The sequence below is a fragment of the Plectrocnemia conspersa genome, unplaced genomic scaffold, assembly GCF_051122295.1.
Source record: "Plectrocnemia conspersa isolate PC_06_02 unplaced genomic scaffold, ASM5112229v1 ptg000002l, whole genome shotgun sequence".
Taxonomy (NCBI): Eukaryota; Metazoa; Arthropoda; class Insecta; order Trichoptera; family Polycentropodidae; genus Plectrocnemia; species Plectrocnemia conspersa.
This window is the reverse complement of record NW_028277166.1, coordinates 11,574,429-11,601,852: the sequence shown is the minus strand read 5'-3', so window position 1 is coordinate 11,601,852 and position 27,424 is coordinate 11,574,429. Positions and strand designations below refer to the sequence as shown.

Here is a 27,424-nt window from a genome sequence, read left to right as displayed (position 1 = left end):
TGTATGAATTTCACTGACCTTCTTCTTGGAGTGTTTCCGAAAATTTTAAGGGCGCAAATAAATTTATATAACTGCTTAAAAACGAACGAGTTAATAAAAACAAATTGTGGTTTCGTTAAATTTTGTTGGAGACTTTTATTTATGTAATAAATAGTAATGTATGAAGCTGTTGATTTTTTCTTAATAATTTAAGAGCAAATGAATTTATTCATAATTTTGAATATAATAAAGGTTAAATAAAAATAAAATTATTTAAATATATACAGGTTGAATTTTACATTAAACAATCTGTATATAAGAGGATCTTATTTTAATTAATTTTAATAAAATAAATATTTACAAAACATTCGGAAAACTTGAAGGAGAAAAAGTATGTCGCTAAAATATCAACCCTTCGTATAAGTACAATTTTATTAATTGATTTTTAAAATGTGTATATTAAAATATATTAATTAGTTACGATACCGAGGAAAGTTTTTACATTAATCATCAAGCACAAAATGGTAAATTAAAATTAGAGAATTATATTTTGATACAATATTTTAAGGTTACCAAGGTTATGACCATAAAATTATTTGCGAAGTATATATGCTAACGATAATAAAAGTTTGTTGAAGTATGCCTATATTATATTGTGCCTTTATTTAATTACACATAACAATGCTTAACTTTTATGTTTGTCTGACTATATACCAATAAATATAACATAGTTCATTTACGAAACCATAATGTTTTTAACCTACTCATGTAAAACAATTAGTTATTATAACATTCATAAAAAAATGAATATATTATTTAAATTTAATTTAAAATATAAACCAATAAATTAACACAAAAAAGCATAGGGCTTAATATGTGTGCTTGATGATTCCACATAGAATTGCTTGTAACAAATTCAGAAATACCGCAATAAACGTATACGTAATGAAGATTTAAGACACCCGTTCAACTTTCAATAATTAAATTGCGTTTAATCGTTTCGTGAAAGGCCATATAAAATTTCGCAAATTTCTCTCCAAGGAATCTATGTACCTTCATCAAAAGGACGGGCTTTTCCTTCGTCAAATATTTGAACAAAACCTTTCATTATGAAACGTGTAAAATCGTACTGGTTAAATTATTACTTTTTATACAACGAAGATCCTTTTATTATTTTTATTGTGTTTTTTTTTTAACTTATTAAATTGCTGATCGGGTATATATATATACTACAATATATACAGGTATAAAAAAATAAAACCAGATATTCTAAAAATACGCAGAGAACAATTTATTACGTCAAAACAATTATTTTATTTTGTTTATTTATATAATTTCATTTAACATTAAAGCGTGATACACTCAAAATATTTTTATTAAATTAACAAGACTCATAGAATTAACCTTTGTAAATAAAATTAATATCCAAAATTATGTATTATTTAAAATTAAAAGCAGTAAAAAACCTTTTATATATTATGTATATATTTAATACAAAGTAACCGCCTCATCATCCTGAGATTGACACAAAAACCCCTTCCCCATTATTATTTATTAGCTTTAGACCCCTGTAACTCTATCTCGTGGGAATATAAAATATGTTTATAAACATTTTGTATGCTTTTTGCCCTTAATTCGAAAGGAAAAGCCTTTTTGTGTAGAAAATCCATGAACGTTGAGAATCTTACGTGTCATACGATACCCAAATATAATACATCTCAGTAGAAATTTTACAATGTCTTTAACATAATAATTTTGTAAATAATAATTGTGTTTTGATTGCGAATTTACTTTTGAGAAATTCCATGCATGAACAATCACAATTTGTGTTAATTATAATTAATACATGTAATATTTATTTATATAAATATAAATTTAGATCAACTCTAAAATATGCTGCGAAAGTCTGTATAGGTAGTCGTAAAATAAGATAACATGAAAGGATGTCTCGACGAGAAATGCCAAGAAGCTGTTTGAAATTACACGAATGGCGTGGTTGCAATCGCAAAAATAAATATTTAAATGTAAATATTACATACCCAGACTGAAATTAATCAAAAAGTGATTAAGCAGTCAAAGCGGAAATTACTCAACAGACATGTGCGATTGATGGATGGAGACAAAAAAGTAATAATATAGGAAATAATTAGTATAATAAACAGCCTAAACCTTGTGTGACACATAAAGTTAGTGTCATGTAAAAAAAAAATAGTTTATTTTTTTTACAGAATATTGATAATATGTATATTTAATTAAAACCGACAAATTATCTATTTATTTAGAAAGACAGATCGCGAAAAAAAACAATTATTACTGGCTTAATTTTATTTTAATTATTCATCGCAATATTTATCCGTGAAATTAGCAAAACCAAGAAAAAGCATAATTTGTGATGATCGATTGGACTCAATAATTCCCGTCTTTCAGATACGATAGAAATTATTTTTTTAGTAAATGTTGTATTAGATTTAATATTTTCAGATTTAAATCAAAATATAAAAGTTAAAAATCTTTTACAACCCTGACAATCATCAATCAAATAAAATCTCACTATTGTTTACCTGATAAATTAACTACTTTTCCAGTTATATTTAAAAAGTCAAACGCAGTACTACCAATGAAATATAGTAGTTGTATAAAAACCAAAGTCAGTCTATGACTATATTGATATTACAATGGTTATTATGATGTTAAACATAATTAATCATATTGACTCTTTTCATGTATGTATGTATTTATATATAATATATATATATATATATATATATATATATATATATATATATATATATATATATATACATATACTTTTGTATAAATGTTTTTCTTTCACGTTTCGTGTATTTTTTTTTCTTTTAAATAAGTAAAAGCATACTTAAAAAGACTTCAATTGTTGGCAATTCATAGTATCACAAAAGCAATTAATATTTCCAAAAATAACTCGACTAAACCTTTTATGTCTCTTCGGTAATATTTTATTTTTTTAACACTTTTACTATGTACGGCTTCAATTATATTACAATAATACTGTCTGATTTTATATAACACAAAAATATTATTCCTACATGCTTTAAATAAATAGGCGTATTATAAAGTATGTTTATTTTAAATATATTAATACATAATTAGAATAAAATTAAATTATACAATATTACTGAATAATATTATCATTAGAAACGTTTGTTTAATCCATACTAATTTTTACGTAAAACGCGTATTTAACCAGTAATAGCCAATAAATTTAAAGTATGCACAATTTCAGTTTTGTCAATATGATTTGATAATGAATATCCACAGAGATATAAAAATAGTTTACAAGTAGCGTAAATATTTTTATAGAGATGATTTTAAAGTTAAAATTAACCACGCTAGAATCATGTCAGTCATTGTGAGGGTGGTTTTATTTGATTAGAAAAAGCAGACGTCCTTGGCCTGGATTTAGGCTTAAGCATAATGAAAAATATATAAACACCTTCTATTTTACATGCCGAATCATATTATGGTAAAATGCTTTAGGGAAAGCTTTTACAAAAAATATGAGTTCAAAGTTGCCGTAAAGACCAATATAAAAAATAATAAACCGGAGTCGTCTTGACGCGTCTTTTATATTCAGACAATGAGAAATTTGTCGGGAACGTGAACATTTTCATCTGGCAAATGGTTCGCCCCATGACTTGTCAAAAGTCTATAAATTTACAAAAAACGCCGGTGAAACTCATAATTTTCCCCTTTATTGCTTATTTCTCTTAGGGGATTTGAGATTGGCTTTTATACGGTTACATTAATTTTACACTTTCTTGACCTTTGTAAATTTTATACCTTTATTTTAGTTACCACTTTCTAAAGCCTATGTAATAGTCAATGTGCTTTTATTACTTATTTATTTATTAATAATATATGTTACAATAAGTAAATTATTAATTTACGACATTGGCATGTAAAGAAAACTTTGCTCGCCTCTCCATATTTATTTATACTAATTTAATATTTTTAATTAAATTATTGCCATATTTGGCATGTATGTCAAATGATCCAAATCGGTTAAGTCAGATATACATTCAAAAAGTACGATTGCCATTTTGTTTAGATTGATGTTTAGTCTGTCTTATATATATCGTATATTTGTTCGTTATTTCATCTTTCATGGATTTTATTTTAAGGTCATTATAAACATATAAGGGAGCATCGACTATCATTTGCAAAACCTTGTTTTACAATCTATGGTGGTGGAAGTACAGAAACTACCCCAAAGTTGAATCCTATATGTTCATACTGGTTTGAGTATCGATTTGTATATTAGTAGCTTGTTTTCCAATGTCATTTGGGATCTTTTTTACATTATCCAATACATTTGCCGAAGTTGAATTGCGAGTTGTTTCCTTTTTGTGAAACCGTGCTTCCGCCGTGTAAGTCGTTTGTCCAAATATAAAGTGTGGTAGTAGCTGGCCATTAAGCGACACTTTTTATTTTTATAGTATTAAATAATACATTTGATTAAAAATATATTTATAACCATTTCAGATAAATTATACTAAAAATAGTAATAAAATTATTTATATGGGAGCAAATCTCACTTACAAATTATTATGGGATTGAATCTAAAAAAACGTGTAAAAGTAAAAAAATAGTTTAATAATTGTATTCTAAACACGCATAATTATTTTTCCCAAGTTGTAGTAGTATGATTAAAGACTATTAATTGTATTCCAGATGTATCATCTAATGATCTATAGACTTAAAAAATAATAAAATTGCTCATATTTTACCGTACCTATAATACAGCAAAAACTCAAGGACTAATTACATTTATAGCAGTTTCAACCTTTACAGACTTAATTAATAATAATATTTCACAGAATAATCTTTGTATTAAAATTCTCATTCCCACACGAGTACAAAACTTCAAGCAGTAAAATATTTTAATAGAACTCTGGGGACATATTTACATCTTGCCAGATATTTAACGAACATAGACAATGTATATATATATATTTGAGATTCCAATATGCGATTTCAAGATCGTTTAAAAAATACGGGAGGCTGTACAAATGTATTTATTTATTATTTAAATCCAAAGTCTACATTGTATTGCAAATACAAGCATGTTTTAGAAAGAAAATGTTTTATATTTTTTTAATATAACTTAATCCTACACATATATAATAGACCTTTATATTTGAGTTTTCATGTTAAGGCAAATATTGTGTTTTTCGTTGAATAGGGTATCTTGCTAAATTTATTGAAGTAAATTAAAATTGGTTTGAAAACGCGTGTATTTTATGTACAATTAAGGCTTTATAATAATTTGTAAGCACTGATCAATTTATAATAAAAAATGTACAAATATTCCAATATAATAAACACGTTATAAATTGTAATTTTGCTTTGTGAAATTCAATAATTATTTATGTACAATATATAATCGAAAAGTTTAATTATATTTTCCATTTAAAGCTTACATAAAATATGAAATTTATATATTTACAAAGTAAAAATATAAACACACACTTATAAAAGTCAACTTTACTCTGCTGTTCAATGGCCAAAATGACAAAATTGGGTTGAAATTTAACCCCTTACCGGTGACTGAACACGTCAATGGTACTCTGGAATACAATATATAAATATGCGATGAGGTTATTTTACGCCAATATATTTTAATAAGCGCCTATAAATACTATATTTAATATTGCAGTATTAAAACATAATTAAGTAGAATGCCTCGTTGAGAAGATATGGATTTAGCTACTATGTTAAAATAATTTGTTATTTTTTTTGTTAAATATTTATCTAAAAGTATTTTAAATAAAACGCTCAGATTTGTAAATATTTGTTTAGCGCGAAAATACATTAGTTCAACGTACCGTAAATCCAAATACGGTTAATTTAACTCGACGAAATACTTTTTATAAAGGGTGATAAGCCATAAGACTATTTTAAACGTGTAAAAATTTAAAAAATCTCACATGGACTATATTTTTCTATAGTAGTAAATTAAATTCTTAACAATTATTTTACGATGATGTTTTTGTTCAAAATTCAATTTATTTTGAAACAAATTTGCTTGCTATTCATTTCAGCAAAAAATACTTAATACAAACCGTACAAAATACCAACTTCTTTATCAATCTTTAAAATAGAGACTTTTTTTCACAATTTCATAAATTACTAATGTAATAAAACACCTCTCTTTTTGCCATCTTTGACGTTTTCATGCGTTTTGGCACCTTTTTTTGACTGTTTTTCTTAAGTTTTAAAAGTTACTTTTGAAAATTTAATGTTTGACCCATATCGACTTGAGTCGCTCTCTTGAAAAATAAATAAGAATCGGAATGAATATTCTAAAAATGAACCAGCAATGACCTAACTCAAGAACCTTTTTTAGTAAAGAAATTAAGCAACAATTAAACTCACTTCAAAAAATATTTTGAACGGAGTTGAAATGTGTTGTATTTCTTATTCTGTGTATAAAATAAGAAAAACTGTTGTTAAATCAATTTAATCCAATAATAAAATGTATTTGATAATTGAATAATTGTAGCACTTTCTGAAAAATACTGCTTCAAAAATATGAACTATTCTGACTCTGACAGATTTATTTGATTAAACTCCCTAAAAGTATTTTCAAAATATATGGCAATAAAATTATTTTTTTAAATATATCTGTTGATCACCCTGCACATTTAACTGCGCACTTTAAACGTAGATTCGTAACTGGCGGTAGATCATAAATTTAACAAACCTAAATGTCAAATCGCTTTTGATTGTATGATCAATTAAAAAGCGAGAAAAATATTTATAACGCTTAAACGAATAACTTGAATAGAAGTTGCCAAAAATGTCGACACAAAATTTCCATCAGATTTATTCGCGTTCAATATAACTTGGACGATCTAATTTTGTCAAGTATCTTTGAAGAGATTTTATAACGCAAAATAATATTTTAAATAAAGCTTTTAAGCGAAAAATATTACACTTAAAATAGCACGGAAGATTTTTCTTATTAATTTTGTCTTCTAAGTCGACCCTCACTCAAGGGTCGTTGGTAAATATTATGGTTGTAAACATCACGCGTGGGTGTAGTAATTTATGCGAATGAATCTTGGTGCTGACGACCTCCAAGGGTTCGAAGCTCTTTCGCAATATTGTCACATGTCATCTTCCACAAGTTTACACACGTCAGGATACCTTGGATCAGACCAGTTACCAGTACCATTTAAATTCCCATATATATTAAATCTCTTGAACTGGATACGATAAGTTAACCCGGGTCAAGTTTAATATTTATACGTAAAATATAATTAATAGAAATAAAAATTAATTTTATTTATATATTATATAATAATTTATCTGTAAAATTCATCTTTGAATTTTTAATAATAAATATTTTCATTAATTTAAGCAAACATATTACTTGATAAATTCAATGATCCATTGCTTTCCTACTTTTAGAATAAATTTGAGTATATATTATATTAAAATATTTTATCTTGATCGCAAACAATTTTATGCTTAGTATTCATTAAATAATACATATAAATATATGCATAATTATATATCTTTTTTTGTGGCGAAACATTGATTTTTTGTACTGATACTGTTTCATTTTACCAAAATTCCGACGTGATTTGTAAGTCTAAACAATTTTGTAATAATATTTTTTATCATATATTATTTTGTATATGGTTCTATATTTATATATTACAACATGCAGAAATTAATTCTGGGGTTTTCGCCGGACAACCTGTTACCAAAAACGTGGATAAAATCAATAACACGATTGACAGTGACCGACATTTTATGACGCTAGAGATTGACCGGGTACTCTACATTAATGCCACTACTGTTTAGAAACATATAATAAAGCTTAGGGTGGCAAATAAGGTATACTTTGATATTTTGGGCCCACAACAATTAAGCAATGAAAAATAAGTGGACCGCGTTTTTTAATAATTCGTTACTTGATTAAAAAAAATTTTTTTATTATTTTTAATTTTTTAAAACCGCTTTATATCAGTTCAGGTAATAATAAAAGAAATTTGACAATATAAGTTATATGACCGACTTTTTCGAATTTTTCAAACATTTGTCGGTTAACTAAAAAATATGAATGAAAGGATCAAGTCTTTGTCAAGCATACATTTCGAACAGATTATTCATATTTAAACAAAATAACGAATATTCTGAATTAAAAAATAACAGGTGGAGTCTCACAAGGAAGTGTCCTATGGCCGATACTCTATGTATGATTTTCTACAAATAGAGAATGTCACATCTGCAAAATTTTCGGATAAAACAGCAATCCTTGCAGTGGTGAAATAAATAGCGAATACTACCGAAAAATAAAGTTGAATGAATTAGACTCGAAACATACCAACTTTACTAATAAAAATATAACTCATTAATTGCAAATTTTCATAAACGGGGATACTACCCCATTTGGAAATACAGCTAAATACCATGAAATGATCCTAGACACCAAATTGCGATGGAAGGAACATAAAAAAATGAAAACAGAGGAACTGAAATAAAATATAGAAAAATACATTGGATTATGGAAAGAAGCTCCAAACTATAAATATAAGTGTACAATAAAATCGAGACACACAATTAAATCCTAAAACCAGTTTAGGTCTACGACATACACTCTGGGGATACCAAACAGTGTCACATTAAAATGATTAATCAAATTCAAAATTAAGTGATACAAAACATTGTGAATGCTCCATGGAATGTTCGCGATAGAAAGTCGAAGACGACGCCAATGTTATTAATCGCTTTGCTTCTAAACACGAAACGAGGCTCTAACAGCACGTCAACATCGAGGCAGCAAACTCCTCAATGTGGACAACTTTTAAAAGACGGCTAAAAAGGACTAATCTAGAAGTTTAGTAATCATTACTTAAACTCATTTAGTATAAATGATTGTGTAGTGTAGAACAAAAAACTTTTGAACGCCAACGGGTTCAAAACACTTTTGAGGAACACTTTTGCTTTCAGTCAAAAGTTTGTGGTCAAAAATGTTAAATCTTTGATCCAAAAAATATATATATCGATTATGGTATACAAACAAACTTCCTGATGCACGATAAAAAAAACATACTCTTTCTCAACTCAATACTTTAAAATAAATCGTTAAGCAGCTTACTCATGATGCATAGAATAAACTATTATAACAACTTATAACATCGACAATATCTGATTAGGTAATCAACCTCACAACTTTAACGCTAGAAATACAACTTTACAATATCAATACAGTTTACACTACATAGTATAGCTAATCCACCCTCAGTAAAATATTCTCATATATTATATAGCACAATATACATATTTATTTATATATACTATTATTATATTATATATGGTTTTAGGAAAATTTGTTAAGAACTTTACTTTCGCATTATTGTGTTCTATGTGGCGCATTGAATTCTTATTTTATTTAATGCTTTAAATGAAGTTTGCTGTCGATGTTACAATAAAACGTTTAATAAATTTAATTTGTATATAACAAAAAATGTTGTATTTATAGGTAATCCATATAAATAGAGACAGTGCTAGAAGATATCATACAAAAACGTATTATGTCTAGAAAAATATACAAAAATAACAACTTTACCTTTTAGCGAAAATAAAATGTCAATCAAAAATAGAGGTTAACTGATATTTGTTGTATATATCTTCATAAACATTTGCCGTAATACGAAGAATCGTATTTTTAGTATTTGTATTACATAAACAATTTGTACATCTATATTATATAATACTTATTTTATGAAAAACGCAATTATATTATTTAAAAAAAATATTCTTAATAATATATTTATTTACCGAATATTATTTACTGGCAAACATTATTTTTATAATAAATATATAATTACACAATAAGGTATATTATCACCATAATAATAATGTTTTAGGCGCTTTCACCACATAATCTAGTTTATCGACATAAAAGCAATTATTATGATTTGTTAATCTTAACATGTCAGAACCAGAATCGATACTATTTAAATTTATTTTACTCCGAACCTTAGATTGGTATGAAAATCTTACAAATGTTTTGTCAAAAATGTTCCTTTAATGTTCGATATTTTGCACTGAATTCTAAATGTTGAAAATACATATAAAGTTGGTGAAATCTTGAATTATAATCTAGTTTAGTAACTATCTAAATCACCCGTGATAATTTAGTAACTTATATTGTAAACTAACTAAAAGTTTACAATATAGGATATTATTAGATTAGATTTTTCTTTTAATCCCTGTATATACAAATACTATATCTTAATAACAATCAGATTTTTGAAAGGCAATCTCCACAGTTCTGTAAACAACCTTGCGGCGAACCTTAATTAACCGTACCATGTTTGTATAGGTATAGGATAAACCCAAATCAGCCGTTCAATAATAATCTCATTTTCGACACAGGAGCTGGCAGAGTTTCACGGGCTGAAAATAACAGCCCAGCATCAATACTCGGACTACATCCCGAGGCACATAGCCGACATGGAACGCATAGTGGAGGCCACCTTCGCTAAAACTAGGGGTGAGTTCTGACCCTGACTATATTACATTAACCTACGCTATTGGACACGTGACCGTACCGTACATGAGAGGGACGTGTGATAAATTTCCGTCGTCGTGTTGTTTTACAAAAAAATAAAGAGCGTGATTCTGGAATGTTTTCGATTATAAAGAAATGAGATTTTCAGTTCACAATTATTATTATTTCCCTCCTACATAAACGGTAATATATTATAATATAAATACAATCGCGTATGTTACATTTGTATAATTGCACTTGAAAGAGTACATGAGAATGATTAAATGTATTGTTTCATATGTTTAAATTGTTTTGTCAAACAATTAAAAAGTTTTCATATAACTGCTCCTTTTGACTCAAAATATGTTTTCAAAAAGAATAATATTTGAGTAAAATTGTTTCGAAATAATTTGCTGTGCCGCGTACTTCTCATACCACCCCTGTACGCATTTACACAGCCAATTTTCCTGTGCAAAACACTGTCAGGAATACCAAAACATACTCGTCCCTTGTATCTATGACCCAATCATGTATATTTTTGCGATGTTAACTGATTTTGTTTTCAGTTTACGTGTTTCTCGGCGAACACATTGCTCTGGTTGATTTCGTTTCGTGCCTTCAGAGGAGAAGGCTTTTGGATAATGGAGAGTATATAGTGATATCCGTCGACGATGAGATATACGATCCTCAAAGGAGGCTCGATATCGTTCAAAGAGGTAAATTAAAGGATTGTTTTTAGTCAGAACTTTCAGCTCTTGAAAATATCACATGTGAAACACAATAATGCTTTGAAATATTTCACTCTTGCTCAATCACTTCCGCTTTCTCTGATCAATGTTTTCCGAAAGCAATTCGCAAAACATTATTATTATACCTTAATATTATTTTCCAATGCTTTAATAATTTAGGTTACGTGAATAATTATTTTTTGGTAACATATAATATAAAATTGAATTATAAAGCACAATCGCAAAATATCCACTAGTTATATTATAATCTATACATATGATATATGTGTAAAAAATATTCGTTTAATTGATAGTAAATGCAGAAATAATATTGCACATTTTTGCGCTTAGAATATATATATATAATAGTTATTTTTGCTTATGTTCAAAATTTATTAAATAGTAAAATATATATAATATATATAACTCTAAAAATTAACTTAATTGAAACCAAAATGGGATAGAAATTATCGAGATATTAATTAGTAGCGACTTATATTATGGATAATATTTAACTTTCTAAAGATATATATATTTATGCATTTTGATGGCTATTTATTTTAATAAGATAGATATTAAAAACATAAAAACATAAAGCGTGCAAAAAACGTATTACATTCGATATCATATTATTTTATATATAACTCAAAATATGCTATATTTTTATTACATTTATATTTTACCTAATTCCTAAACTGTATATTAGAGTTTATTAAATACACATAAAAAATACAAATAATAGACAGAAAATTAAAATAAACTATAAAATAGTAAAATCTGTTCGATAATTTGAATATAAGTAATAAAAAAATGTAGTGAAAAAAAATATTTTCAACTTGTATAACTACTAATAAATATTAATTATGTGAAATATTATAATTTTGTTAATACTATTAAAACACAAAGGATTAAATTAATGAATAATTCAACGAGGTTGTTGTCTAATTTTCCAATGGATTTTTTTTCTCAATAATGCCCCAAAATATTCTTTCGGTTTAATTAAATATGTCCGAAATTTTATCCCTACCTTTTTTTATGATGAAATTTTTTAATTAAATAATAATTACATTTCATTGTTTAATCTCATTTTTACTGCATTGCTTAAAAAATACTACTGACTAGCTATTGAGTTTCAATACAAATTTTAGCTCACGTGAATTGAAAATTCCATTGAAAGGATAAAGGAAGAACGGAACAGTTTTTTTATCTACCGCTTTTATTTGTCCAAAATATCAAAGAAGTGGATACCTTTCATTTCGGAAAATATGAAACACATCCAGACCATGTGGCTCTCTGTTTCGCACAGTCGGTTGACAAAATATTTCGCTGCATCTTTCATCTTTTAGATAAAAAACTTTGTGCAACACATCCGACCCGTATGAATTTAGTTACCCTAATCAGAGAGCGTCACTATTTTTTAATCCAAAACAGTCCAAGTCAATCGACGCATAAACAATTTATAGCCAACAATTGATCGCTAGCATATTTTACCGCCTAGAAGCAATAAGATGTGTTTAATCAAATCATAAAAAGTGATTTTTTATCTAAGTTTTTGTCTTAACCCTTTGATTAGTGAGATACATTTTTAGCATATAGTACATCATGGGTACATTTTTAAAATTCGTTTTATTCAACTTGTTTATACACCTTAATTTTAATTCCTAGTATTATAATTTTTTTGTATTATTTTTATTGATTAAACAAATTCTGTGCTTCTTAACATTTTAATATAATATTTTTTATATACGTCACACTTTTACCATGATTCTTATTTATCGTATAATATTTAATTATTATATTACATTTATTGATGAAGTACATTCTCAATATTTTATTACAAACTTTTTATTGACGTCTCATTTTAATAACTTATGATTATTTTATTTACGTCTCACATTTTAATTTATGTACTATATTATATTTATTTAAAAAATAAATTTATTCTAAATATTTTATTATAAGCTTTTTTTTATTTACGTCTTATTTTTACCAACTTATGATTATTTTATTTACGTCTTCCTTTTTATCAACTTATGATTATTTTATTGACCTTTTCCATTTATTATTATTTATATTTATTAATTATATTATATTTATTTATGAAGCAAATTCAGTGGTTCTCAACATTTATTTTATTTTAAATGATTAGGACAGAAACTTAAAAAAATAACTTTTTATGATTTTACCAAACACATCTTGCTGAATATGCTAGCGATCAATTGTTGGCTATAAATTGATTATGCGATTAATTGACGAGGCGATAAACTGCTTGCAATCAATTGTCAGTATCGCGTAAATACATTCTTCGCCGAGTAGTTATTTTTACCCTTATTACACCCATTTCGACACTGTTTTTTTTAGTGCTTTAAACTGATTATTAGTTTGCTTTTTCAACAGATGATAAAATATACATTTTCGATAACCTTATTAAGGAATACACAATAATATAAAATTTGCCACTTTAACTAAATTGCGCATGATTTAGCATTATAATTTTTATAAATATTATTACCACGAAAGCTAAATAAACACTCAAAACAATTAAGATATACTCCTAAAGCAGTGATAAAATGTTCTGAGAAATCCATCCATTTCGAGATGTAATGCGTTTTATTTTAATCCTGCGTATAATTAGGTAATGTATAATTAGGTAATAAATAAATGTCGTTTTTATAATTTGAGTTTTAACAAGCCGTTGATACCGGAGTACACATCTGGACTCTACATTTTAATATTTAAAAAAACAATTGGGCCATAAAATTTACAATGACAGAATTCTTTTAGTTAAATGAACGGGTAATTTATTTAATATTCGTAAATGTTAAAGATGGTTAAAAAAAATCAAATTGGAAATTACGACATCAATAATATCATGTCTGCAGTAATTTAAGCAAATCCTACTCAAACTGTTCATCAACTGGTCGAGAAAATAATTCAGAGTAAGATTCAACAGTGATAGATATATTAATAATATTGGGAAGGCTTAGAGACTAGGTGTATAGACTACACACAAAAAACGAAAAAAACAAGTTGAATATGACTTTCGATTTCACAAAATATTTTTTTTAATATGATGCGTATAAAAGGTTAATAATGGTATAATAAAAAATATCTAAGATTTCAAACTTATGATTAAAAATATATCCAAATAATTTGGTTACGTTTTAATCATAGTTTCCATGGCAATATAGTCAAGAGATTCGATATTTTCATAGTGTAGTTATATGATTATTTATTGTTAGTAATAATAATTCTATCAAATTATTTTAGATAAATTAATTTCCAATATTTACTTTGTGTATATATATATATATATACATAATTGAATTGTGATAAATAATTTAAAAAAATCTAAATATAAATATTATATTGTAAAAAGAAACCTTTAACGCAACAAAATATTTAAAACATTATTACTGTATCAAATAAAAGTAATCTTCATAAAATGAAACTTTATTCGTTGAATATTTAAAGCTGCGAACTTACGTTCATAAATAATATACTTTCATAAAAATTTGATGTTTTTATTAATGAATTCTGTATTTTACAAATGTAGGTACTTTCAATGCTTTGTATTAAATTAAAAAAATGTAATTTATAAAGTATATAAAAATAAAAGTTTTAAATGGCAGATAAACTTTTATAATATTTTAGAAACCTAAGACTAAAAAATATTACACATAAGATAAGTTTGCTTCTCACATAATTTCAGGTTTTTTCTAGCAATTTGTAATTTAATTAAAATGTATTTATTATTTTATTTATCATTTAGTAATACGTGTTATAATAATATATACATTAAACTACGAACATAAACGCTTTCATGTATGTACATATATGCATTATTCATTACATACTTTACTTTCACAAGTAAGTTAATTCACTATGGACTAACATAAATAATTTTAAATAATACTTGCAACATAAATAAATTTAATGTCAATTTTGTACCTGATATTTTTATTATTTTAAATGGTGTCTGGTGTTTTTATTTTAATTAAAACAGCGATGGATATGTTTTTTTTTTATTAAATATTTGAATAAAAGAACTGAATTTAACCATGAAATCTTGACATTATGACCTTTACTTTGTCATGTCACTAGAGGTTAAAACCTTTGGCAGCCCTTACATAGGCATATTTTTCACGCCACTTCACGCGAACCAGTTTCGTCAGAATATTTAGCTTCGGCTATATCTCCCACACAAAATTCACAGACTCCCACTTAAAGACGTTTTAGTTAAGAAGCGTCATCAAATAATTACGATTAATAATTGAATTACATATAAATATATCATTTAAAATATATTTAATTTTTTTTATTTATATAAATTATTAACTGCCTTAAAATTTTACAAGAAATCGCAATTTATTAAGCGAATATTTCCAAATTATTCATTTATGCAGAATGTTGCGCGTGATTTTTATTTTGCTTTCGAGATTTCTCCACCCATTTAACCGTAGTAAATGTAACTGAAATTAAAATCAATACGTTCTCAAAGACGATCGAAATTATTTGCTTCGTATTCTAAACCAAATACCAATCGAAATACGTTTCAAAGCTAATTATATCAATTTAGAGGCGTGCTTTTATGTTTCCATTCATTAAACGAATATAAATTTAATATTGAATGTTTGATTTCAGCCTACTTGGACCCTTTTCTGAATGGAAGCCAAGATTTGTTTGCTTTTCGTTCAGTGTTGAAATTAACACCTTCCCATCCAAGCAATCCGCATTACAGGTATTGTTCTCGATATAAATTTACATAATTTTCTCTATTGTTTAAATTTATATTTGCAAGTTCAAGTTTAAATTACTTATATTATATAATATATTATTATATTTATAATAAAACTTTTTGATTTCCTTTTAAACTTCAATTAGATTTCTTAAATTAGAGTCAATTAAAATTGTATAATAAATTATATAATGAAGAATTTGCTATTAATTAATGTAACTACTATGCCCATAATCACTACCTACATACCTTTACTAATTACTAAACAATTGTATTGATTAATTACATAATTATTATTAGACGAAATATCCCAAATTGTCTACGAAGCTATAGAATTTCCTAAGAGTAATATAATTATTATTATTAATATTTTAACAGAGAAGTATGCAAGCAAATTAGAGCCCTATCAGCACAGCCTCCGTTTTGCGTACCAAATTATCATCGCATTTTCGACAGCATATTAGTAAGTATTTTATTTTAATTAGAATGTAATAATATGTATCTACGCACAATCATACAAAATATATTTATAAGTATATATTATATGTTTCCAACGTATAGAATCAATTTAAAATATACTTACATTAGCACGATTTTTCTACTATATACAGCACATACAAATCTTGAAAATCTGGAGAAAAAACATATCAACGTTATTCTTTTTTTTCAAAACCTATTTTTTTTTCAAAACCCTGACAATATTGTCTGAACTATAATATATTTTTGTATCTAAACACAATCAAAGATATTATACTGTTTCGTCCAATGTTTGGACATAGCATCCTTCTTTAAGAATGTCACAAATACTAAAAACAAATAAAATGATTATCCTTATTTTTTATTACACGTCGTATAACTTGAAATTTCACAAAAAGTTTGATACATTGTGGGAAAGTGGTAAATGGATCATTTAACTTATTGTAAAAGTAAAAGTTTTTTTATAAATTTACGGTAAATTTCAGTAAATATTACATGCTTAGGCATTGAAAGTATACCGCTTATATTTTTAAAATGTTTGTAATATCATTATTAACAATCGTCGCTACAAATTATTTCCATGAATAATCACAAATTGATTTTTACTTCAGGTTTTGAGAAATACTCCAGAAAGATGATTTGCTCCTTTCAAGTATTTTTTGCTTATTTTCCGGGAAAAACAAAGTTTGATCTTAGCTTTTCTAAAATGCAAATTTATAATATTTGTTTGTAGGAATATATCTGATAAATATGCAAACGCATAATCCTTCAATTAAAAAAAGAGGTTTAACTTCTATTTATTTCAAACAATGCAGCACTTCGTAAACAAAAAAATAAAAATACAGACGATGTGAAAAAAAAACTATCGAAATATTTTTATCAAAGTTTTTTAAATTTTATGCTAATATCCATTAAAATTAAAATAAGCATTTAAAAGTAATTTTTTCAATTATTAAATAACGAAATTTATTTTGAGATTACCTAATATAAAATAGTTGAGAAGAATAAAGACTGATTAACTTTTTTCACAGAACTTTTTGAGTGCATATATAAAATTCTTTCTTTTAAAAGCTAGATATAAAAATCAATGTAAAACAATATTTTTTTGCATTTTTTTTCTATAGCAAAAAGACTATATTTTTACTCAACAAATTTTATAGTTTTAGTATAAAATTGTGTTATCATATTTGCAGTTATGCGATTCGATTTATATATTATGCTAAGCGAACCATGTGTTTAAATGTAATATTAGTAGTACACATTTAATAAAAAAACATTACATTTATTTTAAGATTTATATTAAGCGAGATTTTTCAAGCTTAAAATCATTTTATAAATTTATTGAGCTATCACTCATTTTGAGGGAATTTATTCCGCGCCATCTCAATATGCATTCGTTGTTATAAAAAAAATAATGTAAACAGATTACGGTCCAGACACCTACCTAAACGATTTAATTTACATTTTTCTAAACTTCATTTTAATTATTTTTATACTTAAAAATAAATAAGCTCTGATCCAACTCATGAAAGCGGCTAGACGACGACTAGCTTTTTTTTATTATTATTAAAGTCGGCGAAAAATTATCAAACGCCATTAATAAAAATAGACCTTTCTGAATGATCCATAAATTAAACCACGTATCTGATGACACGACATTTGACGCTAAATTACCTCAAAAACATATTAAGCTAAATAAAAATCTCAAACAACCTTTCGCCCTCTGAAACGTAATCCTGTTGTTATTTTTTCTGCCGCGTATATTGACCGTTGACACTATTTCGGGACTAAGTAGAAAATATATACCCCTTATGAAAAAATAACAGTGGTCGTTTTGATTTGCTCTGATGTATTTACATTGTTTCTCTAATGATCAACAGGTGCCGATAGAAGCTGCGCATTTATATGACGCAGTTATAATATACGCTAGAGCTTTGACGGAAGCTTTGGAGCTCGGAGAAGATCCCAGAAATGGAAATGCTTTATTGAAGCGTATTTTGTCTCGATCATATAGATCCATACAAGGATACGACGTAAATATCAATCATATTTCTTACGAAGTTGCGTGTGAAATATTGGATTTGATTGCTTCGCGATTTTAATATACATTTATAAAGTAATTTTATTCTCATTCTGTAAAAGTAATTGAATTATTTTATAAAACGTATTAAAGTACATATAAATATTTAGAGCTTAGCTGTATCTATTTTTTTTAAATAATTAAAGACGTTAAAAGCTTAGGCTTTTCAATTTCCGTTTCACTCTGTATCCTTCAGCCTATATTTTAAATAAACATTAAAAGCCACTTTCTAGTATATGGAAAATACAGGATGACTCAGGAATTTTACATTTAAACATCAATAAAATAATATTAATTAGAAAAAATATTCTAAATGGTAATCTTTCTGAAACATTATTTTTTCTTAGCACGTGTATCTGTTAATGATGAAATTCAATTTATATTATCAACAATTATTATTATGCCTTTTAAATTATTTTTTTCACAATTAATATACAAATATAAATTATGATTATGCTTAATATTTTTTCGCAGAAATTTAATTTTGACTACAGTGCAATTTTATTATTTGTCCATCTAAAATTTATTTCAAACAAATATTTTAACAAAAGTAAATTTAATAAAGGTCTCCTTGGAAAACTTAATTACATGGCACTAAGCACAAGCGTGTTTTGCGGAAAACAGTTTGGAAAACAAAACTTTTCATTTAGCTGTAAAATATACGTATGTAGTTTTGTTAATGTATAAAATAGAGAACTAGAATCCAAAATTTCATATAAAATAACTATTCAACTATATAATTATTTTAATTATCTAAATAAATTAACAGGTTTTGATTGACGCCAACGGGGACGCTGAAGGAAACTTTACCGTTGTCACATTATTAGACGATCAACAAGTGAACGGTTCGCTAAGGATGAGTATACAACCGGTAGGATATTTCAGATATCCTGCCAACGGTTCCGGAGGAACACACGAGCTGCCGGTAAGATTTTATCTTTTTCTCGTACGCGAAATAAAGTTTTAACGAAGTATATATCTACGCTAATTCATTATTCATGCACACCGTAAGTTTTCGCTTATATACTTTAAGAACTCCGTCTCCCGAAAATGTCAAGAGAAAAAAGACGAGAGAATTTCGTCTTGTTTTTTTATCACTGTATATATTAATTCCCTTATAATAAAACATATATTTATTAACGCCTAATGATTATGTTATTTATAACGTGTATAACGAATTAAGTGGGAATCAATTCATCAGGAATTTCTTTATGTGGACGAATCGAGACCAATTCAATGGGTTGGAGGCTCTTGTCCGAAAGCAGAACCGGCTTGTGGATTTTTTGGCGAAAAGTGTGATAGAGCTCCAGATTGGAAGGTTCTAGCGGTTACGGCTTTCGTCGCCCTTATTGCTTTAGTGGCTGCGGTATTTCTATTGAAGTATAGTATATTTTTATATTACATATATTGGTTTAATCACAATAAAAAATTGTTTGATAAAAATAGTACTCTTAATTACACATTCTGATATTACGAAATATTTTACAATAAAAGTCAAGTGATATTCCCAACGATATTGTATCATATATTAATATTAAAATCGCAAGAATATATATTTTATTTTTGATAAAAAAAGTGACGAGCGCTCTCAATTATTATGGTGATTTATACCGTTTTTACGTACAATAAAATTTCCGATCAAACGCTACAAAATATTATTCAAGCATTTCTTTATATCAAATAAAAAAAATGCCTTAAATATTTATATTTTAAATAATTATACTATTCATATTAAAGGTCGTATTGATTTTCAGTGATAGATCTTGTTATGAAAACTATAAGATCAGTTGATTTATTAAAGCAAATACACACATAAACGTTTTACTTATGAGATTCGTATAAAATTGTCATTCGCAATTCTTTCCCTTTGAAAATAACTTTTTTTTTTTAAACTACGTGATTATCATTTTTTTTTTAAGTAATATGTTAATAGTATTTAAACACTAAAAATGCGCTACAACACAATCAATGACTTATGAAATAAAATACAATATTCACTCAGGTAGAATAACATATTTTTATTGTCATATGTTCAAGAAAATATGTAATAGATGTTATTTACTATTATTATTTAACGTAAGTTTAAAACTTATTCAAATTATTTTTTTTATATATTGAGCTACATTTTTAACCTATTTTTAAATGTCATAGAATGTTTTGCATCCAATGCAAACCTATTTTAAAACACTTGAAAATATTACATAGTTTGTCCATACACAAAACTACATTAACCAATAATAAAACATTTCATTCACGTAATGCACAAATTCAAACAGCTGGAGAAAAGTAATGAATTGATCAACCATAATATTTAAATGTTTTAAAATTAACTCAACCAGTAAATAACAATAAAAATATGCACTGTAGTGTATCTTTTCATCTAATTTATACCTTAAAATATAGAGCATAACGATGTAATGGTTTAAATATCTAATTTTAACTTAAAAAGTTGAGTGTTCGGTATTCGTACACTCACTAGCTGCGGTACCTCACGATAGTGAAGGACCAACTTCTAATAGATGTATATTAATAATTATCCTTTTGAAGTATACTTTTAACAGAAGCAAAAAATATTTAATAGTATGAATGCTGATAGTTTTTATTGTATAAACTTGAAAGACACCTCTTTCTTATATATAATATAATATTTAGTATTATAGTAGAGAGCCCTTAACATATTTTTAAATGCCTGATTTAAAAGTTCAAATATTTTTTGGTAAAATATTTATAATGTGTACGGTAGAGATGCAAGTATATTAGAAATAGTGTATATGTTAATCAAACCTTATGTCATTTAGATATTAACCACCGACTTATACCAAAACTTATAAACAAGTTTTAAATAAATCTAATTATCTGGAGTTTTTTCTTTAACCAACCGTTTTTATTATTTTGCAACATAGTTATTACAGACTGAATCCGAACTTTTAAATATTCGAATGCCGAATATATTTATCAGTTTTTAAAGTATTGAAGTATTCGTTACATAAATATTTGTTAAGAGTTTTAATTTCTAAAAACACTTTCGTGTATTGCTTCTTAGGTTTTTTTCCTTGAATGTGTTATCACTTTATTTACAACCCAATTTTTTTATTGCGAAAATTATCTACTTATCTACCTCATGTTATTTATAGTAGATACTAAACAAGATACAAAACAATTTATAATAGATAATTAACAAGAAAACGCAATTGATTATTGTTATATTTTTATACGCATATCGACTTATTTTTTGCCACCATTTATAATTAAAATTTAACTTCGTTCGTAAAGTATTTAAACAATAATTCTCTATTATTTTTAACATTAAATTTACAGTCTTATTACTTTTTATTGTTTTATTTATATTGTAGAAATATATTTGTTTGAACCTGTATTTATTATTTTAACTCTATTTTACGATTCTTTATAACTTTACGAATATATTAGAATAGTTTATTGTGTTTGCTAACTACGTTATATAAGATTTTGTGTTGATTTTCATCAGTGATTATAAATAATTTTCAATTTATAAGATGATTATTTCAATTCTTAGCTATTTTTTAAAAAGTCATTAAAACTATTAAAGTATTTTTTTTTAACTTTTAACTTTTATTTCTACATTCTTAAAATTTACCTTTAGGCCTTCTACATTAATGATAATAATATTTCATTTTCATTTTTTATTAAAAAGTTTATAATACTTCAGAAGACTTCGTCGTAACATCTCTAAAACTCAACGTAAGAATCCACTAGAGCGAGAACAAATTAAATATTTCTTAGAATACAAATATTAGCTTCCGTTCGTTCTCTCCCCAAGATCGATACGATTTTGCTCTTTAATTTAAGAATATTTACCAGCGAATTAAATTTCGTTAGATACATCTAAAACATTGCATTTTTCATTGCACTCTTTCCAAATACGTTTAACTTTACTTTTTTTCCCAAGGTAGTTTGTCTTCATCCCTTGTCGATAATATATTGTTTTAAATATATATTTATATTTTTTATTAACGAATGACTTATTTTATTTTAATAAAATAAACCAGAAAAAATAATACTGTAGAAATATGAATTTGTCATAAAAAAATGTATCCCAAAGGATTTTAAAATCCTAGAATTTGAGACTTTCTAGATTTTATTTAGAGATTTTCCAAGAAAAACCGGTACAAAATACTTGATTTGTTCGTATCTTATGTGGATCAAAAATTAAATATTAAAAATTATACAGCAATCAATCTGGCAAACAACATGTAACACACAAATTAGATTAAGTGCTTCTTACGCCGAAATCCACAAATATATAAAGCTTTGTGATTCTGTTTTGTTTAATATTCTATAATACAAGTAAATTTTCACAGCTAAAGTTATTTTAAACAATTATTAAAATTAAATATTTTAATCCTATTAATAAAAAAAGGTTTTATTAATAGGATTAAAATATATTATTAAATAAAATATTTTTAATCATAATTTAGAATATTATTTACACCCTAGAATATTTTTTTGGGTTGTTTTTAACCTTATCGAATTTATGAGAAAATATTATATTTTTAAGAAAAACACATACATACTTTTGTAAATAAATCATAATAAAAATCATTTTTAAGCATTCAAGCCAAACTTTTCATATATAGGATTAGATGAGATAATATTTGCATAATCAATATTATTAAAACATATATTTTTAATTAAAATCAATCACTTTTTAATTACCAATTGACAAAAAACTTTGTTTAATTACATACTATAATTTTATTTCAAAATTAATATTAAAAATATTGATAAGTTTAATGCTTAAAATGTATTTTTTCAATTAAAGTTCTAATAAAATATTAAAGATAATACTTTTTCTTCCTTCACAAAACATTATTTTAACTTTTGATCAATATTTTTTTTATTTCACAGGCATTACCGTTACGAGCAAAAATTGGCGTGTCTTTTATGGAAAATTGATCAGAAGGATATAAATTACATCCCCACGGAAGCAGCAGATGTGTCCAGAAATAAAAGTGTGGTAAGTAGAAATTTTGTTACAACGAAAATTGATCATTCATTCAAAAATTAACTAGCAAAACAGTATTTTTACCCCAATCATAATAAATGACAATTTGCAATCCGAAAATATGTAGGTATGTCTTACTCTTTTTGTGACTCCCTCCTGTCATTTAAAATAAGGTAATATATCTTAAATCGTACGTAATCATCTCCTGATAATATTTCTCTTTGATCTTATTTTTGCACGTGTTATATTTGTATTATATATAAAATGACCGTATTATCTTGTCGTGTTACGCAATTTTGTTTTTATTGTTGATACGCCTACAGATGTCTTGTTTCGTACAAGTGTGTCATGTTTGATGTGCTCCTAATTTGATGGTGTTCAGGTGTATTAAGGTAATTGGCCAAACGTATTTCAATGCCTAGCAAGGTATATGAATAAGTAACGATTCGCTTAAATTTGTAGCCTTCAAGCATTTTAATTGCGCTCCATTTCTTCACTGGCATTCTATTTTCAAAACTCAAGAATAAAATATGTTTATTTTATAATTATAATTAATGATAATTTAACCAGTGCAGAAATCTTGCGAGATAAAGCCGATCGTATATTAATTTTAATGTTGGTATAATGACAGTAACGCGAACAGCATTCCATTAATTAAATTTCCTGACGCAAAATGTTTAATTTAGAAGTTTGTTTTAAGCCACGTAAGCATTGAGAAATTCTCATAATGTGATTTTCCTATTTTGTTGGAAAAAACTTAATCACTAAAATTAATTACCGCTCCCATAATTATATTTCAAAGGTTGTGTCACTTAATATCCAAGAGAAATTTAACAGATACCATGAATTACGTATTAAAAGCATTTTTTTCTTTTAATGAACTTTGCTATACGCAAAGTCATAAAATTATCTCATAAACTAGTTTATGTTTGTGCTTAGAATCCGTTCTTCTCATGTGATATATAAAACAGTTAATTTTATCTATGAATCTTAGTTTTTCCTGTGTAGGCAAGATTCTCTTCAGAAGAAAAAATTAAGTTCATAAAAGAAAAGTTACAATAATTGTGTCGCTACCTTTCTTAGAATTTCAATCTCGTTTAAGATATAATTTAGCAAAGAATTTTTATACGAAATATTTAAATTGTGGGTCTGCAACCGAGTAGTTTACAATTTATATTATAAGAGGCTCACAAAAAGCTAAATAAGAAGAAATAGCAAATAAAAAGTATATATTAGTCGACTTAATGAACTTTCACACTTGTTTAATGTTAATTTATGAGTAATATATTTGTGCCACAATAAAATTATGAATAGCAAATAAACAATATATTAATTTAAGTAAATATGTTATTTATTTGCTATGATTTTGTTCAAATAAAAAACAGCCGTGATTGAATAACACATTTCTGAAACGCAATCGCGTACGATTTTAAATATAGCGCCGATTTTTTATTATCCCTTTTCACTCGAAATGTACATCTGGCGCACTATCACATTAGATTTGTATAGTTTTAATAGTCGCTCACGTGCGCCATTTTAATTTATAAAATAATTAATTTCGTGTGAATATGTAAAAGTATTTCCAAAACGCAACCGCGTACAACTTTAAATAAAACATCGGCATAATAATATACCCTTTGCATCGGCATAATAATATAACCCTTTGCACTCGTAATAGTACAGTGGCCACAAAACATTAATATATAATTAAAATGGGAGATTTTACGTACATATATGTATACATATATATATATGTAAAAGTCGGGAGTATTTTTTATTGTGTATGCGCACAAATGTTTTATGTGTGCAATTATTCGTACAACGGTAATTATTTGAAGTGGCCAAACTTATCAAACAATAGCAGTCAAAAATTCTTAATAGGGAAAAGTGTTATTTTTAAAAGATAGTTCAAAATCTAATATTGCTATACACACGGAAAAATGTTTCGGCAAAAGGATGAGAGATCGATATTCTCACGACTGTGTCCTACTAAATATAACGTTTTTTGCGGCTAGATTACTTTAAAAAAAATAAGAGGTTGTTACATTTTTTATACTTGTATATGTTTAAAAAATATCATAAAATACAATAAAAAGTGATTATTTTACTGTATTAAACTTTTTCGGTAAAAAATGTCTTACTTTACTTAACATAGATTTAGAGAACCAGAAGATCTATTTTCATTTCCTCATAGTAAAATAGCAGTTTTAAAAATATAATAGGCTTTTAATGATTCTTAAGATAAACCATTTATAAATAATAATTCGGCGCTTCAAGTAAAATGATATCTTTTTAAAAAAAATTCTGTTCGGACAAAAAAACTTTGCTTAATAAATATGTAAAAACGGTTTTCAAATGGTCGACAAATTACCAAAAAAATCGCACTTTTAGTCTAAGTGCGTCTTAATGATTTATCTAAGTAAAAGGGCAATTTTTAATATTAAAATAACAACGGCTTAGTGATTAAAAATATCGGCAAATTACTGACCCTTGAATCACATAAGCATGTGAGCTTTGTAAAATGTTTATATTAAAATACTCGCTATTTATATATTTAAAAAAATACATAAATTTACATTTTATAAATATTTACTTTGCATATTACCCATTAGCGAATATATAATATAATTGTATTAAAAATTCATGGCAAAATTTACACGAATTAAGTTTCAAAAAATTAGTATTCGAGTTTTTACGCATAATTAGTTTACCTTGAAACCTTATTAGTTTATATTTAAGTATAATACTCACAAAATAAGGAGAAAAATTACGTTTATATTCTTTATTATTTATACCATAATAAACTTAACTTCATCTATACAGATGTATATTTTAGTGATTAATCTGTATGTGCCATGATTTTTTCCAATATATTCTAATTATTAAATTTCTGTAATAAAATTACAATATCACACAAGATCTAAATAACATGTCCTAGTGTTAATAAGATACATATAATCCATCACTGTTGACACTATTCGATTAAAAGTTTTACTTTTCGGATATTTTCGATCCCTAAATGATTTTCCTTATATCCTTCAATTAGATTCAAACTTGTCGGGTCAGCATGCTAGCCGTCACAGGAGCAACTGGAGTTCCATCAGCCGGATCCGAAACGACAGGTCGTGCTTACACTAAAATTGCCTTGTATAGGGGAAACGTGGTCGCCGTTAAAAGAGTACATAAAAAGAGCGTAGACATTACGAGAGCCATAAGGAAAGAGCTAAAGCAGGTAAATGTCGGCATATTTCTCTCAACACAACAAATATAATAACCATTTTTATATGTTCACAATTAATTAAGATAAGGGAAGTGCGCCATGAAAATTTACTACCTTTCATCGGGGCATGTGTGGATCATAACCATTTGGCAATAGTTAGCGCCTATTGTGCCAGAGGAAGTCTGCACGATGTATTGGCAAATCGAGATCTGCATTTGGATGGAATGTTTGTGTCGTCTTTGGTCAGCGATTTGCTTAAAGGCTTAGCTTATTTGCACGACAGCGAAATAATGTCACACGGAAATTTGAGGTCTACGAATTGCCTAGTTGATAGCAGATGGGTGTTGCAGATTAGCGATTTTGGACTTCACGAATTCAAAGGTGTGTACTACATTGTAAGATATTTTGATAAAATATCACCAATCGCAACATAATATATCACTTTAGCTGGTCAAGAAGAACCAGATGGAGCTTTACGCGAAGAAAATCGTGGTCTTTGGAGAGCTCCGGAACTATTGAGATGTCCTTCTCCGCCAGCAAGAGGTACTCAAAAGGGAGATGTATATTCTTTTGGCGTTGTTTTATATGAAATTATTGGAAGAAATGGACCTTGGGGCAATACTGATTTATCTAATTCAGGTACTAATAATCAATATACTTGTTCAAAAAAAT

General features: G+C 26.4%; 1 protein-coding gene across 1 annotated transcript in view; it reads left to right on the top strand.

The window, feature by feature from the left end:
- LOC148237657 (guanylate cyclase 32E-like) overlaps nucleotides 1–27,424 on the top strand; it is a 61,463-nt gene that overhangs the window by 23,898 nt on the left and 10,141 nt on the right. The window contains exons 5-15 of the mRNA XM_088181359.1: nucleotides 10,411–10,528; nucleotides 11,092–11,241; nucleotides 15,898–15,994; nucleotides 16,370–16,454; nucleotides 18,349–18,501; nucleotides 19,318–19,473; nucleotides 19,732–19,928; nucleotides 23,436–23,544; nucleotides 26,579–26,764; nucleotides 26,836–27,133; nucleotides 27,200–27,391. Coding sequence (XP_088037485.1) covers nucleotides 10,411–10,528; nucleotides 11,092–11,241; nucleotides 15,898–15,994; nucleotides 16,370–16,454; nucleotides 18,349–18,501; nucleotides 19,318–19,473; nucleotides 19,732–19,928; nucleotides 23,436–23,544; nucleotides 26,579–26,764; nucleotides 26,836–27,133; nucleotides 27,200–27,391 — 1,741 coding nt within the window. The remainder of the gene's footprint in view (nucleotides 1–10,410; nucleotides 10,529–11,091; nucleotides 11,242–15,897; nucleotides 15,995–16,369; nucleotides 16,455–18,348; nucleotides 18,502–19,317; nucleotides 19,474–19,731; nucleotides 19,929–23,435; nucleotides 23,545–26,578; nucleotides 26,765–26,835; nucleotides 27,134–27,199; nucleotides 27,392–27,424) is intronic.